A 19,230-nucleotide genomic window follows, 5' to 3' on the forward strand; every position below is an offset into this window, starting at 1 on the left:
GGGGGCGGCAGCTGGGGGGTGTAAGGCATGGAAGGCAAAGTGGACAGCTCTCTAGAAAGTTCTTGAAAGGCATTGGGCCCTCACTGCAGTGAGATCACCTCCAAAACATGCACTTCCCGGGGACAGGGAAGCACAGCCACAGGGCCCTGAACACAGTCCTACACTGCAGTCTCAGGGACAGGCTGAGATACAAGCTTTCCAGCCATCCCAAGCTGTGCCAACTGCACCCTCTTCTGGTCATGAGGTGTCATTGCTAGCTGGCTGCTCAGGATTTTGGACCATAGCGGCAGGAGAAATCTCCTGGCAGCCTCAGGCTCAAGGGCAGCAGGCCGGGTGCATTCATCAGCTCTTGACACTCAGAACCAATGTTCCTGCTCAGGCCTTCTGTTGAAAACCATCAGAGGAACCCAAAGTTTCCTGGACAACTGGGACCCAAGCTGGACAAACATTGAGCTATACACTGGGCTGCCAGGTAGAAACCAGTCCCCACAGGGCTCTAGGTCTACCTCCTGCTATCAGGGGACAGCAGTGGAAGTGGGCAGGTAGGGACCTGAGCACTGCCCACACCTCTCTCTGAGGCTATGCCCTACAGAGAAGGCCCTAGGTCCATGGAAAGCTGCCTCTGCCCCCCGCAGGTCTCTGCTTCTGGCATCTTCCAGGCTGCCCTCTCCCTCCATGGTCCTACAGAGGTGACTCCTCACTCCCTCCAGGTGCCTGCAACCACACCTACCCTTGTAACACTGCACTAGCCCAGGACTCAGCTAGCTTTGGACACACAGCACACAGGCCCTGCCCAAGGGCACAAAGCTGTTGGAGATGGAGCTGACTCTGAACCAGGCCACCCTCACCCCAGTCCACGTCCGTGCCACATTTCTGGGGGCAGAGCTGCCACCACCTGTATGCTAAGAGGCAAATCCTGGCTTGCATCCAGGATTCACATACAACAGAATGGCTGCCATGCTCAAGCTACAGACACCCCACCGGCAGATGCTAGGAGCAGAGAGGCTAGATGTGAAAAACCCAGCAGATACATTAGACAGGGTGGGTCCAGAACTCTGAGGAAAGGAGAGAAACAGTCAACACTTTCTAGGCACCATGGGACACCAGGTCTGCGCCAGGTGCTTTTTCCAGAGGACTCCAGTGTGATTACGCTTTTCACAGATGAGCTGGTAGATTCACAAGGACAGCTGGACCAGCCACCAGCTACCCTGCAGAGAGCAGACTTAAGGCCATGTTCTTTGCAAGCAGCTGCAGTTCAGTTAGTTTAGAGTCCCTCAATGGATGGAGCCCCTCCATAAATAATTTGCCCCCCTGCCCCGTTTCTTATCTGTGCTACCAGGCTAAGCTGCTCAAACTTTACTTTGCAAGCCATAAGTTCAAGTTTGTACTTAAAGATTGTAAGACAGCGTTTCTTGAAAACAAATATTCAATCCCATCAAATTCAATAGAACATTTCCCTACTTGCCTTCCCTTCCTCTCCCCAAGCCAGATTATCAAAACCAGGCACTGGTGACTCATGCCTATAATCCCACCTACTCAGGAGACTGAGATCTGAGAATCCTGGTTCAAAGCCATCCCAGACAAGAAAGTCCATGAGTCTCATATCTTCAATTAAGCAGCAAAAGAGCCAGAAGTGGAGTGTGGATCAAGTGGTAGAGTGCTAGTCTTAAGCACAAAAGCTCAAAAACAGTACCCAGGCCCTGAGTTCAAGGCTCGGTAACAGCGCAAAAAAAAAAAATTGTGGAGAAGGGAAACTTGAATACTGATTATTCCTCATAGTATTCAAGGTGATGCACAGTGTATCATAACATCTGATCAAAAGATTACAAAGAACTAACAGTGCTGCCAGCACATTCTTCAGTAGGGTTATGAGCTTTGCAGCCAAACCAAGGATGCTTGCTTCTAAGGATCCATCATAAACAAAGACCAGGAACAAGTCAATGAGGAAAACTGAAATAGCCCCATGTTTATTGCAATATTATTTACAGTGTGGGCTATTAAGAACTACTTAAGCCAGGCACTGGTGGTTCATACTTATAATCCTAGCTTCTCCAGAGGCTAAGATGTGAGGATTGCAATTGGAAGCCAGTCTAGGCAGAAAAGTCTGTGAGACTCTTATCTTCAATTAACCACCAAGAAGCTGGAAGTGGAGCTGTGGCTCAGATGGCAGAGTACTAGCCTTGAGAAAAAAGCTCAGGGACAATGCCCAGGTCCTAAGTTCAAGCCCCCAAAACTAGTGAATAAATTTTGGTATAACCAAACCATAAAATAATATAATAGCATTATACAATAAAGTAAGATATCACCTGGCCATGCCATAATTGAACACTCTGGTGCTCCAGGCAAGGCAACAGCAAGGAAGTGTTAGAGAAGGAGGGACTAACCATCCAGGGCTGACCACAGAGGACCTCTCAGGAATGCAACAAAGAATTACAGAAATTTCCAGAAAGAAATGCCCAGCCTAGCCTGGCACTAGTGGCTCAGGCCTGTAATCCTAGCTACTCAAGAAGCTGAAATCTGAGGCTGACAGTTCAAAGCCAGTCCAGGTAAGTCTGTGCCTCTCCTATTTCCAATTAACCACCAGAATACCCAAAGTGAAGTTGTGGCTCAACGCGGTAGAGCGCTAGATTTGAACAAAAAAGCTCAGGGACAGTGCACAGGCCCTGAGTTCAAGTTCCTTGACTGAGCAGAAAGAGAGACAGGGACAGAGACAGAGAGAGAGACAGGGACAGAGACAGAGAGAGAAATGTCCAGCCTGTGATCAGCCAAGCCAGGTACCAATGGCTCACCTCTGTAATCCTAGTTATTCAGGAAGCTGAGATCAGAGGATTGTAGTTCAGAGCCAGTTGGGGCAAGAAAGTCCATGAGATTCTTATCTCTAATTAATCACCAATAAGCCAGTGGTGTAGCTATGGCTCAAGTGGTAGAGCACTAGCCTTAAGCAAAAAAGCTAAATAAGTTTCAAAGCCTTGAGTTCAAGCCCTAGTATCAGCACACACACACACACACACAACACACACACATACACACGAAGTTGTCCCCAGACAATCTGAGGACAAATGCTGTCACTCTGGTCTTACCTTGAAGGTCTTATCCATAGACGTGGACAGAAGCATGTGACTCTTTGAAAAGACTGGACACCATTGGATGCTGTTGACAGGCCCTCCATGGCCTCGAAGGTGGAAGAGCACTTTCCTGGGGACCTTGGTTTCCCTGAACTGACTTTTCAAATGTGGCTGGATGGCCTCAGACACCACGGGGGGCATGCGGAGAGGGGCTGGAGCACGATCTGCAGGCGGCCCCTGTGGCTCGGGGTCAGGAGTCCTGAGTGTCTCGGAGCTCAGTGCCTGGAGCTGCCTCAGTCTCTTTGGGGTATAAGGAACCACACAGTCCTCTCCCCTTTTCCTTTGGAGAGAGCTGGCATGTCTATGAGTGGTTTCAGACATGCTTTGAGCGTGGGAAGGGGCGTTGGGGGCGGCCCAGAGGGGCTTCACTTGCTTCAGGCAGGCAGCTGCCCAGGGCACGTGGCTCGCAGGAGCATGGCTGGTCCACAGGGAGGAAGGGTGAGGAAGCGCGCCGGAGGGGCACGGCACTTCAGGCTCCTTCCTGGGCCACTGCAGCCTCTGGCTGGGACAAGATCCCGGGTCATTTTTCCAGAGCCGAACCAGCGGGAGACGCTCTCCCCTGAGCTCTTCACCAGGGCTGTGCTGGGCGAGCGGTGCTCCCTCGTTGGTTATGTCCGCTGCACAAGGTGAAAAGCCCTGCCCAGAAGGTCTGTCCACACCAGAAACATCCGTCATTCGGTCGGCGTCGTTCCCACCTCCGGCAGGCTGGGGCTCAGCCTCTGAGTCAGAATCGTCATATGCCACCAGCGAGGCCATTGGGCCACAAGTCCGATCATCCAAGGAAGGCAAACTACCTAAGGAAACAAGGCCAGCACTCAGCAACTGTGCATGGGAGAATACTTACACAGTATTTTAAAATATATCTATTAAAAGAACAAGCTGGGCACTGGTGGCTCACGCCTATAATCCTAGCTACTCAGGAGGCTGAGATTTGAAGATCAAGGTTCAAAGCCAGCCGGGGCAGGAAAGGCTGTAAGACTCTTATCTCCAATTAACCACCAGAAAACCAGAAGTAGTGCTATGGCTCAAGTGGTAGAGCACTAGCCTTGAGCTGAAAAGCTTAGGGACAGCACCCAGGCCCAGAGTTCAAGCCCCATGACTGACAAAAACAAACAACAACAAAAACTCATCTGGAAATTTCAAGACCAAACTCAAAAGAAAAACACAAAAAAGGGCTTTAAAAAAGAAGCTGAAAGAAAAGATTCTGAATATTTTCAACACCTCTTCAGAGATGGTAAATTTTTAAGGAGGTAAGACTGTTTAGCTTGATTTAAACATTATATAACATAGAAATTTTTAAATAATTCAAAATATAAAGACTTTCCTATACAACAGGCACAATTGCTTAGAAAATATCTTTGTAGCCAGGCGCCAGTGGCTCATGCCTGTCATTCTAGCTACTCAGGAGGCTGAGATCTGAGAATCACGGTTCAAAGCCAGCCCAGGCAGGAAAGTCCGTGAGACTCTTATGTCCAATAAACCACTCAGAAAATCCGAAGTGGCACTGTGGCTCAAGAAATAGAGCCCTAGCCTTGAGCTGAAGAGCTCAGGGACAGCACCCAAGCCCAGAGTTCAACCCCCACAACCGATTAAAAAAAAAAAAAGGAAAGAAAGAAAGAAAATGTCTTTGTGTGTGTGTGTGTGTGTGTGTGTGTGTGTGTGTGTGTGTGTGTGTGTGTGTGTGTGTGTGTCGTGTGTTGTGTGTGTCCATACTAGGGCTTGAACTGAGGACCTTGTACTCTTGCTTTTTCTGCTCAAGGCTGGCATTCTACCACTTGAGCTATACTTCCACTTCCAGCTTTTGCTAATTAATTGGAAATAAGTCTCTTTGGATTTAATCTGTCCAGGCCTGCTTTGAACTGGGATCCTCAGAGCTATCTAGGAATATAGATGTAAGCTACCAATGTCCAGCAGAAGACATAACTTTTTAAATGAAGATGACTTCAAAGTGCCAATGGTTCACACACCTGTAATCCTAGCAACTCAGGAGGCTAGGATTTGGAGACATGGCTCAAGTGGTAAAGGGCCATCTGAACAAGAAAGCCAAGTGAGCATGAGGTCATGAGTTCAAACCCCACTACCATCAACACAGGGAAAAAAAAGAAGACTAATAGACACTAGGGAATAGATCTTAAAAAGAAAAAAGAAATTGAGGCCTTCATAAAGAAAATAAGATGTGCTGAAAGACAGAAAAAAAGACCTAACTAGGAATGGGGCATGACTCAAATTATAGACCACCTGACCAGCAAGAGCAAGGCCCCCAGTTCGTTTCAATAACACACACACACACCCCTAAGTGGTGACAAAGTGCCTAGATAGTCTGGAGGAAGGGTGACAAAGCTGTCTGTGGGAGGCAGTGTGTATACAACTTTAAACACGCAGTGTCTTACTAGCCATGTCACCCTGTGACTGTCTCTTATACAAATACCAGTATGTTGGACAGATGTATACATGGATACAATAAACATCTAATGAAAGCTTGTAGCACTGATTTTAGCAGCTATAATCCTAGTTACTCGGGATACTGAGATCTGAGAATCATGTTCAAAGACAGTCTGGGCTTCACCTCCAATTAACCACCAAAAAGCCAGAAGTAGAGCTGTGGCTCAAGTGGTAGATCGCCAGCCTTGAGCAAAAAAAAGCTAAGCAACAGCACCCAGGCCCTGAGTTCAAGCCACAGTAGGAGCAGAAAAAAAAAAAAAAGTGGCAAGCCACCAAGTGGGAGAATGTAGCACCCTCCTCATCCTTACCTGCCTTGAATGCTAGTCTTTCCCTCTGTTCCCTGCTTGGAAGAGATATTCCATCTCTGCCAGAAGCCAGTGGGAGACATAGACCCACAACACAAGGCTGACAGAGGTCAGGTATTCAGGCACCGGACACTCAAGCACAGCTGGAGCAATTCTGATGGTGTGATCCAAATTTACCCACGTTGCCCCAAATGCACAGATTCACACTGCATTAAAGGTTCTCTTTAAACAAAACAAAACAAAAGGAAAGAAAAATTCTTTCTGCAATTCTGAACCATCATACATTGTTAGCAATTGTTAGCAGCTAGTTCTCAGTGTGCTATTAGAAGAAGGGGGGGGAGGAAGGGGGGGATGGATATGTTGGGCATGCTTCAGCCAGCAGAGGGCATAGCAGATCAACACTCTAAGCCCAGTCCATGGACCAAAGTAGGCTCAGGTTGACGTCAAACTCCCAATCTTACCTCTTAGCTCCCAAGTGCTAGTATTATAGAATACCAGTGTGCCTGGCTAAATGCTAAGTTTCAATGTCCTCTAGAATAAACCACTCAGCCCTTCCACAGCTTTCCCCAAAATGGCACTATTTGCCTAAGGAGCTTCTCATTCAAGTCAGGTCACATTCAATAAATATCTGCATTTCGTTGCTCAACAATGCCACTACTGCTAGTAGCCTAATCCAGACATGTAATAATGACCACATGCAAACTCATCACAATAATATTTCAAAGACCAGCCAACCCCTCTCAAATGGACCTAATATAATACAGTGGACTGATTATAGACAAGATTACTCTCTGTGGATGACTTGATCTCTAAATACTCAGCTGGGACTTGAAGCCAGTCTCAGCTCCTGGTCCAGGCATGCCCACCATAGCATGTGACTCCTTCCTGTCTAAGGGAACCACTGGGCTGCTGTGCTCAGCATAGGAATGGCTTCCCACTCATGCAGTTGTCATAGTGATCGACTCATATGAGAAGCCTATAGCGGAAGACCAGACAGCAGTGTGGCCCAGTAGCCCCACCTTAGGACAGGACACGTGGTCACTCCATTGCACATTTCCTCACTCATCCAACAAGCATAGATGGTGCACTGACTCCTCACTGAGCCCCACCAGGAGGCACCAAGAACACTGACACAGTAAATGACACCTACACTGAAGGAAGGGCAGACCCCAGATATGCAAGCTGGAGGATCTCAGGAAGCAAAACAACAGTGATGAACCTGACCCCCGGCTGCAGTTCCTCAGAAGCTGAGAAGATAACACCTGGGTGATGTCCAGTGCTGACAATGTAATAGAACCAAGGAGAAGAGTCAAGGCTCACTCAAGAAAACAGACAGACAGCAGGATGCCTGCAGTCCTAGTACTCAGGAGGCTGAGTTCTGAGGCCCCAGGTTCAAAATTAGCCCTGGCAGGAAAGTCTATGAGAGTCTTATCTCCAATTAACCACCAAAAAAAAAAAAAAAGTGGATCTGTGGATCAAGTTGTACAGTGCAGCAGGTCTTAACCAAAAACACTCAGGGACAGCTCCCAGACCCAGAGTTCAATTCCTAAGACCAGAAAAACAAACAAACAAACAAACAACAACAACAACAAAAAGCCAGGTGCCAGTGGCTAATGCCTATAACCCTAGCTATTCCAAGGCTGAGATCTCAGGGACAGAAACAGCACCAGACTGATTTCAAGCTCCAGGTCCAGCAAAAATTAAAAAGAGAAAGAAAATACAGCTCACCCCTGTAATCTTAGCTGATCAGGAGGATGAGACCTGAGGATGGCGGTTCAAAGCCAACCAGAGCAGGGAAAATATGTGAGTCTCTTATCTCCAGTTAAGCACCCAAAAGAGCTCAGGGACTGCACCCAGGCACTGAGTTTAAGCCTCAGGACTGGCACAAACAAAAAGGGGGTGACATTTTTTTTTCATGGAAAAGGGGGCGTGGCTCAACCAAGAAGGAGGAACAGATGCGGGAAAGGTACCAGGCGGGGGGGGGGGGGGAGGCAAGCGCCTCCACGAGGGAAGGAGATTCTATGTTTTGTTCTCTGTTCGAGGATCCCCGAGTCCACTGTGGAATTCAACCTGCTGGGAGGGGATGAACTAGGACACTCCCATTTAACCAATATTTTCTGACTACCTACTCGGTGTCAGACCCTTAAGTGGGCCTGGTGTGGGTAGGAATTAAGCAAAAATCACGAATCCTGCCCCCGAGGGACCACAGAATGAGTTTAAAAAATCAACAAATAAGACACCAGCCAGAGATGGGTTTTGAAGGATGAGTAGAAGTTAACCGCGCGGCGAACCGTAAGGGGTACGGATGGCAGAGACGACCGCGCTTTCAGAAGGAACCGGGAAGGAAAAGGGAGCGAACCGCTACGGAAGACCCACGCAGGGCAGCGTGGGGCGCTCCGGCCGCCGCCCGGTCCCCGCGCCCTCCCGCCCGGGGCCCGCCGCTCACCACACGCGCCGGAAGCGCCCGGTTCTCCCTGAGGCGTCCGGGCCTGCCCTCCACCGCCCAGTCGCCTTCCGCCGCGACGCCGGGCTCACCAACCAATCAGCGGCGGGACCCTCCCCGCCCCCGGCACGAACAGCCAATGATAGTGCGCCGGGGCCGGAAGTGGTTCCGGCCGGACGGCGTTTCCACGGACGCTCAGCAGGCGTCCCGTGGGTGAGCCGGCCGCGGTGACAGGCCCGGTGGGGCCGGGTAAGTAAAGGGAGGGCGGCCCGGACGGGGAGGAGGGGAGAGGGGAGGGCGGCCGGGGCGGGGAGGAAAGGAAGGGGGAGGCAGGACGGCGCCACGGGCCCGGCCCTCCCGGGGCCGCCTGCGCTCGGAGACCGACGCCCCTCTGAGAGCCGCCCGCTGTGCCCGGGCTGCGGCCCGGCGCGGGGCGCGGAGGCTGGCGCGGCCTACCTCGCCCGCTCCTAGCAGCGTGGCTGAGGGTCCACGTCCCGCGCCGACGCCCCGACCCCTCGTGCCTCACCCCTGCCTCCCCCGACCGCACTTCGTGTTCCCTGGCGCCGGCTGGGGGCCGGGGACCCTGGGGCCCGGGGCCGGGGCGCTGCTGGTGGAAGGGTGGCCGTCGTGTCTCCAGAGTCTCGTTGCACCCATTTCCCAGGTGCGGAAACGGAGGGAGGAGCAGAGGTGTGAGGGACTCTCCATCCATTCCAGTCAGTTTCGATCCCAGGCTGGGTTGAAACCCCAGGTCTCTCTAGCCTGGGCTTCCAGAGCTTTCCACTGCCCTGCGAGCCTCCCCAGAACACCAGCAGGCGCGGGGCTTTCCTCTGCCTGCGCCCCGTCCCGTGACCGCACCTCAACAGTTTCCAGTGATGCTGCGGGGTGGGGAGCAGGACCAGGGCAGGCCAGTCATGTGGCTGCTGCGGGCCTGGGTGAGGGAGTGGCTGATGCAATGGCTCGTAGCTGTTTCCTTGAGGGTGTCACTGACCTCTCCATCTCCCCCCTCTCTCCCCCCCTCCGCCAACCTGCCCTTTTTTGGACAAGGCTCATTAAGAAGGTTGCTCCAAGGGCTGAGATGTTTCTGAGAATCTAGTGATTTCCCAGAAACAACTGTCTGTGCAAGTAGCTGAAGGGGTGGGGTGAGGTAGGCAAGGAAGAGGAGCATTTCTGGAAAAGGAAAGCGAAAGAACGCTGGGAGGAGTATTAAAGACCACCCCTGGCTAGGCTGGCCATTCTCAGCTGCTCATCTGCCCCGTGTATCTTGTGGCCACCTTCTCTGTGTCTCCCACAACCAGGGTATGTATTGACAACTCTACCAGGCTTTCAGCTGCTTTTTAGTTCTTTTCATGCTTAAAAAAAAAAATCAAAGTGTTGGAAATCTCAGGATAAGGGATTGTCTTTCTTAGTTTTTGAGTGTCGTGCATTTTATTTATCTTGCTTCCATAAAAAATGGAGGGTGGGGGCTTGGTACCGAGTGTGCCTTTCACCACCTTCCTGTTTGATTTTTCTTTCACTAATTCAGTCCCTTTAGTCAAAATATAAACACATTGACATTTTTATTATGCCCCCAAGTAACTAATGCTTGGCTTTTTATAAGTTCTTTTTAACATGGTGTTCATGGAGCTACGGGTGTAGTTTGTAAAGTGCTAGCTTACCATGTGCTAGACCCTGGTACAATCCCCAATACCACACACACGCACACATACACAATTTAATTATCAGAAGAAAGAAATAAACTTTTCATAAACAGAGTTTAATCTTTTTTTTTTTTTGTCGGTTGTGGGCCTTGAACTCTGGGCCTGGGCCTGGGCACTGTCCCTGAGCTCTTCAGCTCAAGGCTAGCGCTCTACCACTTGAGCCACCGAGCCAAAGTTTGGAACAGATTGCTTGCTCAGAAGAGATCATTTTCTTTTTCCCTGGAAACTTGTGCATCCCAAAGCTATTGTGTGAGACCACCACAATCCCACCTGCTGGTGAGATTCCAGGCATCCAGAAAAACTTTGCTGGGCCTCCAGAGCTGTTCCAGAACTTTTTATTTTAGTTTCTTGCAGATTGTGTGTGTGTGTGTGTGTGTGTGTGTGTGTATGTACATACATGTGTACGTCCTCATTTGACTTTTTTTGCTCAAAGCTAGTGCTTTACCACTTGAGCCACACTTCTCCATCCAGCTTTTTTGCTGGTTAATTGGGAATAAGTCTTTCAACTATGTCTGCCAGGGCTAGCTTGGAAATGGGATCCTCAGATCTCAGCCTTCTGAGTAGCTAGTGTTAAAGCCTGAACCACAGACACCTGGCTTCAGAATTGACTGTTCTGATGCCAGCTTTCCCTAGATTTCAAACTCAGTGTGTCTTGTCTATGATGGTTTTGCTACAGCCAGCCCTTCTGTTCCTTCGAGTACTGGATCCACTTTCTGTAAATGCCTGTTTTACCCATGTAGAACAAAGACATCTTTCTAAAAGAACATAAGATTCAAGTGCCAGAAAAGGGGAATTGGAATGTAAGAAACCGTGTCACTTTCTTGTCAGAGGTCTGTTAAAGAGTAGCTAGCTTGGGGTTGGGAAGGTGGCTCAGTGGTAGAGTGCTTGCCTTGCATGCATGAGGCCCTGGGTTCGATTCCTTAGCACCGCATAAGTAGAAAAAGCCAGAAGTGGCGCTGTGGATCAAATGGTGGAGTGCTAGCCTTGAGCTGAAGAGCTGAGGGACAGCGCCCAGGCCCAGAGTTCAGGGCCCAGGACCGGCAAAAAAAAAAAGTAGGCAGCTGGGCTGTTTATACTCCCAGTGCCTTGGTTTAGAGGAAATATAGATCATAGTTATAATATTATCTCCTTTGAGATTGTATCAGTTATATAAAGTAGATAGACCTTCCTTAACTAAAACTCAACTCTCCATTTGGAGTTTATGTGGTAAACCCTTAAGACAATGGTCCGTAACGTTTTGACATCTCAGACTCTTTTGAAAGGGTAAAGAAAATGTAGGTACTCTGCTTTAAAAAAAGGGATATCCAGCTCACATGCAAACTGGGATGTCATTTGAGAAGTCTGGACTTCAAGCTGGAAATCTCTGATGTTAAACTATTCAGGTTTTAACTTTTTTTTTTTTTTTGAAAATAAAGTAAAGGAGACAGAAGAAATAGAATAGAAATGAAGTCAATGACCAGAGCAAGTTTATTCAGGACAAACCTGAAAGGAACCCTTTCTACTGTAGTAGAGAGAAGAGTTCCTCTCTTGCAGCCTCAGGATGTATAAGGGAAAAAATGCAGGACAACACTGGGGCAGGAGCTGAATTTTGCAATTTGACTGTAGGGGCAGGAAACTCAGATTAAGAGAGATTCAGTTGAGCAAGACATAATGGCCAAATGTCATTCTTTCTGGAGAAATGGTGTTAGACCAGTCCTGTTCGTTTTTACCTTTCAGAATTAACTAGACACGAGCTACCAAGTAAAGGTAGACATCAACTTACTTGTGAGAAAGAAAGCTGTTCATGCAATAAATAGGTAGATGAAAGCATGAAGTGAGGGAGGTAGTACTGCTCCCACTCATGCAGTGAGTATGCTCTGATCATCGGAGCAAGAAGATCTCACCTGCTGTTCCTTCCCTCTCATTTAGTTCCCCTTGTGCCTCTTTTGAAGTGGAATTATAATATTTAAAGGTACATGTACTTCCATGCAGCATAGAGCCTGAATGCACACTCAGGTCCTCTAGCTGATTCTTTCCCAAAGAAACAGCAGTTTGGTTGCAGGAAAGGAGACTGGCTGTCCTAGAATGACTCCATTTTTCTACTGACATTTCCTAGGAATTTTGTAAGATAATTTTGATGAATACATAACTTGGATCCTACTATGTACCAGGTACCACAAATACATGGAAGAATAAACCTGGTATAGCTTTCATGGCCTACTAAAAAAGACAGGAGTAACTAAAAGCAGCATGAGCACCTTAAGAAAGCAAATAAATGAAGGAAATGCTTCGACTTGTTCCCAGAGCTACAGAATTCAGGAAAGGAAGTGTGAGCCAGACACCAATGGCTCATACCTGTAATTCTAGCTACTCTGAAAGCCAAGATCTGATGGTCAAAGTTCAAAACCCTGGACAGGAATGTCCCTAAGATTCTTATCTCCCATTAACTACCAAAAAGCCACAGTGGAACTATGACTCAAGTGGTAGATCATCAGCCTTGAGCAAAAAAGCTAAAAGAGCCCAAGCCCTGAGTTCAAATCTCAGTACTGTCACAAAAAGGCGGGAGGGAGGAAAAGAGAGGAAAGAAGGAAGAAAGGAAAGAAAGAAGGGAGGGAGGGAGGGAAGGAAAGGGAAAGAAAAAAGTTGAGTTCTATCCAGACAAAAGGAGGGTAAAACTTTGTGCACCGAAGAGCAACTGGAATTCTGAAAGCCTGTAACCCAAGAGGGGCTTTAGCATTTGCTCTCTAGTACTGGTGCTCAGAAAGGTAGCCTGACTTCCCTGAACCATCAGCCTCCTGTCTGCTATGGAAAACACATAACAGTCACCCCTGACTCTGAAGTGAAGAAACTTGGCATGGAGTATAGTATATGGGTGTGATGTTGGATCATTTGTGAGTAGAAGTAGTTTGAATTACTTTCTTTGTCATCTGATCAGAGCAGATCTCAGAGAGAAAGGAGTAATGGCTAATTCCATCAGCTTATTGCTAGGGTCAGATGGGAACCTGTGTTGTTCCTCTTCTGTGGCACTAAGAGAAAGGTACTTCCTCCTTTTTTTTTTTTTTTGCCCATCCTGGGTCTTGAACTCCAGGCCTGGGTACTGTCACGCATTTTTATGCTAAAGGCTTGTGCTTTGAGCCACAGTGCCATTTCCAGCTTTTTGGTAGTTAATTGAAGCTAAAAAGTCTCATGAACTTTCTGCTGAAGTTGGCTTTGAACTGCAATCCTCATATCTCAGCCTCCTGTGCCCAACTCTATGTCTAATGGGCCACTCTAGGCTGAGAACACCTTATTACACCAGTCAGTTATCTCTCTATACCTCTTTTTCCCAGGGCTATAATTCTCTGCAATTAAGAAAAGAAATTAGCCTTTCCTATCCTAGTATCATACTGCGATTTAATGATTTATTGGAAGGTGGATGTCATTAACATTCACACACCTCTTAAACAAATACTGAATAAGTGGATAAATTACATCTCACATTTGGGTGCTGGGCTCCAAGAATTAAGGAGTTTTTAGACACAGGTTAAAAGTCAGACTACTTGAATTGGTGGCCCATCTCCCCACTTGCTTGTGTTGAGCAAGCTTTCTAACCCTCTGTGCTTCAGCTATGAAGCAGAAACAACAAATGTATTGCTCACACAGAATCTGGTAAGGCTCAAGGGGATTGGTGTATGCTTATGTTACCACTGAGTGGGAGTGGTCTGAATGATAAAGATCCCACCCAGATTGTTAGTAGCATTTTCAATCAAGAATTGCCTGAAGACACACACAAATGTAAAGTGTAAAAGCAAGGAGCTTAGTACCATTAAGAGAAGTAGTGGGCTTTAGCTAGGTGTCTCAAGAGCTAGGTCAAAGGAGAGAGACTGAGACAGATGCACCGACAGGCATTTCCGTCTCCACGGGCAGGGAGTGGGAGTTAAAAGACTCAAGCCGGCAGCTGTTACCTGCGCCTTTGTTCTTCCTGAGCCATTGCGAAGAGTTGCCAAGTTCTTACCATTTCAAAGGAGAAGCAGTTTTAGATAGCTACTCCCTCTTATTTCTCTCTGCCTTCTAGCTTAGCATCTAAATGGGAGGACACCTAACTGCACTGTTTCAGCTTCTGAGACCGGACCTTTTTATCTTTATTAAAAATAATATAAGGGGGCTAGGAAGGTGGCTCAGTGGTAGAGCGCTTGCCTTGCATGCATGAGGCCCTGGGTTCGATTCCTCAGCACCACATAAGCAAAAAAGAAAAAAAGCCAGAAGTGGCGCTGTGGCTCAAGTGGTAGAGCCCTAGCCTTGAGCTAAAGAGCTGAGGGACAGCACCCAGGCCCAGAGTTCAGGCCCCTGACTGGACCAAAAAAAAAAATCTAAAGTAAAGTTCCCAAATGTTGGTCCATTTTGGGAAGCTAACAGTGGTACTTTTGTCCATTTAATATTAACTGAATAACATTGAGCAAATGTTTTTAGTTAGAAATTCTTCTTTTGGCAGTACTGTTCCATTGTTTGAGTCATGCCTCCAGTCATGCCTCCTTTTGCTCTAGCTTTTTCTGTTGAGATGGGGTTTCAACAACTTTTTTTTTTTAATCAGTCATGGGGCTTGAACTCTGGGTGTGGGCACTCTCCCTCAGCTCTTCACCTCAAGGCAAGCGCTCTACCACTTGAGCCACAGTGCCACTTCCCATTTTTTGGTGGTTAATTGGAGATCAGAGTCTCACAGACTTTCCTGCATGGGCTGGCTTTGAACTGTGATCCTCAGATCCTCCTGAGTAACTAGGATTACAGGTGTGAGCAGCTGGCACCCAGCTCACCAACCTTTCTGCTGGGGCTGGAAGGCTTGAATCTTCCCAGTCACAACCTCCTGAGTAGCTAAAATTATGGATGAGCCACTAGCACTCTGATTAGTTAGTACTTCTTTACAATGATAACTATATTCATGGTGTTAGTCAAGGAACAGTTGCTTTCTGGATTTACCAGATAGCTTGGAATAGGAGGGGGAGCGACAGTGGCACAGGTGTAAATAGTATACATAGCAGAAGTGACACTGGCTTATGGGTGGAGACACCATCCCTATGCAGAAGCACAGCAGTCACCTGCAGCCCCTAGAAGCCAGCCTCACACCCTGTCAGCCTCAGCCCTGATTTAATTGGAAAATAATCTTGTTCAGAACTCCAACTTTTCCTGGTCCATGTTAGATTGAAAACCAAACAAGGCCAGTCTGTTTATCTATCCCAGTCCTCTTCCTGATTACAGCTGGTCCTTGAGCAGGGGGACATTGGTTAAACATTGACCTTTACAGGGCCTCCTAGTTGCAAGCAGAATTAGACAGATAGAGTATGATCTGTCAACACAGCTAGTGATGGAAAGATATTGACTTCTAGGTACTTCAAAGCAAAGCTAGTTTTCCCATAGATCATTCAATAGATTACAAGTGTGATCTATTGTATCTTGCTTAACATTTATTTTATTGCAAACACTGAGTCTAGGCACTGCGGAAACAAGATGAATAGAGTATACCTGTCTAACATATAAAAACATCATCTCAAAATATATTGTATCCTTGGGGTTATTGATTGCAAGTCAAACTTTTTTTTTTTGGCTGTAATGAGATTTGAACTCAGGGCCTCATGCTTGCTTGCTAGGTGGTGTTTTACCACTTGAGCCATGACGCTATCCTTGCTTTTCAATGGTTATTTTGGAGATAGAATCTAGCAAAATTTTCTGCACAGGCTAGCCTTAAACTGCAGTCCCTCAGATCTCAGCATCCTTAGTGGTTAGGAGTACAGTTGTGAGCTACAAGCTCCTGGCTTAAATTCATTCTGATGGCTAGTCCCAGAAATTTTACTATTTGAAGCACAGATAACCCAGAAGCACAGATCTCTGTGGCCCAGTGCTGTGCCTGATGGAACACTTCTCTGAATAAGGTTGGTGGTGTTGAAGTCTCCCCTGGAAAGCCCAGGCTATGGTTCATTCTCTAAACTCTTAAGTAGGAAAATGTTTATACTTCCCTTGACAAGCAAATTGCACTGTGTATATTTGAGATCTAATCTAGCAAGTCCAATTATCAGACTGCAGCTTCAGGGTATAGCCTGACTAATCAGTTAATTAGGCCTGCTCTTTTAAGCACCAAGCTTCTGGGTTGGCTGAAGTGTGTGTCTTTAATAGATTTCAGGAGAACCAAAGCATATATTTTATATTTATTGTGTTTATTTTAAAACAATTAAAATGCTAATATTTGAGATAAGCCAGGTGCCAGTATGCCTGTAATCCTATTTATTCTAGAGGCTGAAATCTGAGGATCACAGTTCAAAGCCAGCCCAGACAGAAAAGTCTCTGAGACTCTATCGCCAAGTAACCACCAGAATCCCAGAAGGAGAGCTGTGGTCCATGTGGTAGGATGCCAATTTTGAGCAGAAAGGGCTGAGACAGCATTCAGGACCTGAGTTCAAGCCCCTGTGTGCGCACAAGCGCACCCACACACTCACACACCTATTGAGATAGCTTGGTGTGACTGTGTCTCACTGGGTCACTCTTGGGGCCTCCACCTTCCCCTTGCCTTCATTTGGATTTTGTTGTTACTTGTTTTTTTTTTTTTTTATTTTTAAGTTTCTATAGATATTAGCCCAACCTTTGTGAGATTAAAAAAAGACAACAGCCAGATGCTGGTGTCTCACAACTATAATCCTAGCTACTCAGGATGCAGAGCTCTGAGGATTGTGGTTCAAAGCCAACCTGGGCAGGAAAATCCATGAGACTATAATCTCCAATTAACCACCAGAAACTGGAAGTGGTGCTTGTGGTTCAAAGTGATAGAGTGCTAGCCCTGAGCAAAAAGAGTTTAGGGACTGTACCTAGGCTCTCAGTTCAAGCTCCACAACCAACCAAAAAAAAAAAAAAAAAAAACAAGTTCCAGTGTAGAATTAACAAACTCCATTAAACTCCATTGTGCCTATTCCCTGGCATTGGTGATATTTGAGAAGCCATTGGCCCAAGAACCTTGTAGACAGTGATATTCTGTTATTCCTGCTGTCCTATGGTGGCAATAATCTATAGCACTAGAATAACAAGTAAAGGCCAAGCGCCCCAAAGCCCTGACTCCCTGTATGTCCAAGGGCTACCTCCCTTGTCTCAAATTCCCCAACAGAAGGGATAGTCAGTGGTGCTCCCTCTCAGCTCTGCTGTGAGACCACACTGGTGGTCTCATGCTCACATGAGAGCTCTGGAAAGAGTCTGACACCAGTCAGCATCTGCAGACATTACCTGTGTGACTTTCTTCTTCCTTCCTTCCTCCCATCTTCTCTGTCTTCCTCTTTTTCTTCTTTCTCTCCTCCTTTCTCTTTCTTTTCATTTCTTTCTCTTCTTTTCTGGTATCAGGGCTACAAGCTCTCAGCTTTTTCACTCACTGTTGGCACTCTCTTCTTCAGGATGAAATTGATTCTGCGGTGAAGATGTTATTGTCATTAAAAATGAGCTACAAAGCTGCCATGGGGGAAGATTACAAGGCTGACTGCCCTCCAGACAACAACCCATCCGCTGAAAGTAACAGTGGTCCAGATGCCACAGAAGCTGGAGAAGACTTTGTGGACCCCTGGACAGTACGGACAAGTAGTGCAAAAGGCATCGACTATGACAAGCTCATTGGTATGATTTTCTTCTCCAGGGCCATCCTAGACATTTAAAAATGATTCCATTGAGTTGATTCCATCAATGTTTATAAATTTATGTGTTTCCAAGTAATTTTTTTTAATTTAATTTTATTTTATTTGTGAACATACTGTACAGAGGGGTTACAATTACATGGGCAGGATAATGCGTACATTTCTTACCAAGCATTACAGCCTCCTCCTTTGTTTACCCTTCACATCCCTTCCCAGCTTCCCCCCAAGTAATTTTTTTTACAGTTTTAATTTCTATTTTTCAATGGCCTATGTTTTTTGTTTTTTGTTTTGTTTTGTTTTTTGATCGTGGGGCTTGAACTCGGCCTGCATGCTCTCCCTCAGCTCTTCAAGGCTAGTCCTCTACCACTTGAGCCACAGCACCACTTCTGGTTTTCTGAGTGGTTTATTGGAGATAAAAATCTCACAGACTTTCTTGCCTGAGCTGGCTTTGAACCATTTCAGCCTCCTAAGTAGCTAGGATTGTGGGCGTGAACCACCATGCCCAGCTGACCTATGATTTTTTTTTGGGGGGGGGGGGTCCGGTCATGGGGCCTGAACTCTGGGCCTGGGCACTGTCCCTCAGCCCTTCAGCTCAAGGCTAGCGCTCTACCACTTGAGCCATAGCACCACTTCCAGCTTTTTTTCCCTGCTTATGTGGTGCTGAGGAATCAAACCCAGGGCCTCATGCATGCAAGGCAAGCACTCTACCACTGAGCCACCTTCCCAGCCCCAGGCCTATGATTTTTATATATATTTATGGGACAATATCTTTTTCTTTTTCTTTTCCTTTTTTTTTTTTTTTTGCCTATCTTGGGGCTTGAACTCAGGGCCTGGACACTGTCCCTGAGCTGCTTTTACTCAAGGCTAGCACTGTACCACTTGAGCCACAGCGCCACTTCTGACGTTTTTTGTTTATGTGGTACTGAGGAATCGAACCCAGGGCTTCATGCAAGCTAGGCAAGCACTCTACCACTGAGCCTCCCAGCTGGATATTTTTTAATTTGAGCTTAATTATAAATGAAATGAAGTGTTGATGCCAGGGAAAAATTGATCCCAAAGCCCTTCAGTGTTGTCCATTGTATTTCCAAAAGATTATCTTAAAAGTAACAATTTCAAAATAGTAATATGTAGTAGGTAGCTTATCAAGCACTTAGACAAACACACACACACACACAATTTTAAGTCATTCAGAACTTGGGAAGAAGAGTCTAGTGAAATAGGCATCCTTGCCATCGTGCCCTTCCTTGTCGTTTCCCTGTTTGTTCTGTTGAGAGGATACTCTAGGATCATAGATAATTGTCAGACAAGAAACAACTACAATGTTTTCATCTAACTCATGACCAGTATAGCCCATCAATGAGGAACAGTTTGCTTGAGGACAGACATGAACTTAGACCAAGGACTAAGAAATGTGGGAAGTCACAGTTATCAGTGATACAAGCTGTACCCAAGTGAACAGCTGTGTGTACATGTTTGCATGACTGCCTTTATGTGGTTGTTTCTCACCACACCAGAATCCAGTCTTTATTCCATAATTTGCTCCATTTTACTGACTGCAATTCCACTTGTTGTTGTTGTTGTTCTTGTTAGTTGTGGGGCTTG

General features: G+C 46.8%; 2 protein-coding genes across 2 annotated transcripts in view; one reads left to right on the top strand and one right to left on the bottom strand.

Annotated features, from left to right (window-relative positions):
• The window catches only part of Wdr25 (WD repeat domain 25), a 128,058-nt gene extending 119,694 nt beyond the window's left edge, over window positions 1–8,364 (bottom strand). The window contains exons 1-2 of the mRNA XM_013015572.1: window positions 8,319–8,364; window positions 3,081–3,919 (exon numbers count right to left, since the gene is read on the bottom strand). Coding sequence (XP_012871026.1) covers window positions 3,081–3,881 — 801 coding nt within the window. The 5' untranslated portion in view covers window positions 3,882–3,919; window positions 8,319–8,364. The remainder of the gene's footprint in view (window positions 1–3,080; window positions 3,920–8,318) is intronic.
• Wars (tryptophanyl-tRNA synthetase) overlaps window positions 1–19,230 on the top strand; it is a 40,439-nt gene that overhangs the window by 1,358 nt on the left and 19,851 nt on the right. Inside the window, exon 2 of the mRNA XM_013015583.1 lies at window positions 17,395–17,611. Coding sequence (XP_012871037.1) covers window positions 17,419–17,611 — 193 coding nt within the window. The 5' untranslated portion in view covers window positions 17,395–17,418. The remainder of the gene's footprint in view (window positions 1–17,394; window positions 17,612–19,230) is intronic.

Source organism: Dipodomys ordii, unplaced genomic scaffold, assembly GCF_000151885.1.
Source record: "Dipodomys ordii isolate 6190 unplaced genomic scaffold, Dord_2.0 Scaffold2, whole genome shotgun sequence".
Lineage (NCBI taxonomy): Eukaryota > Metazoa > Chordata > Mammalia > Rodentia > Heteromyidae > Dipodomys > Dipodomys ordii.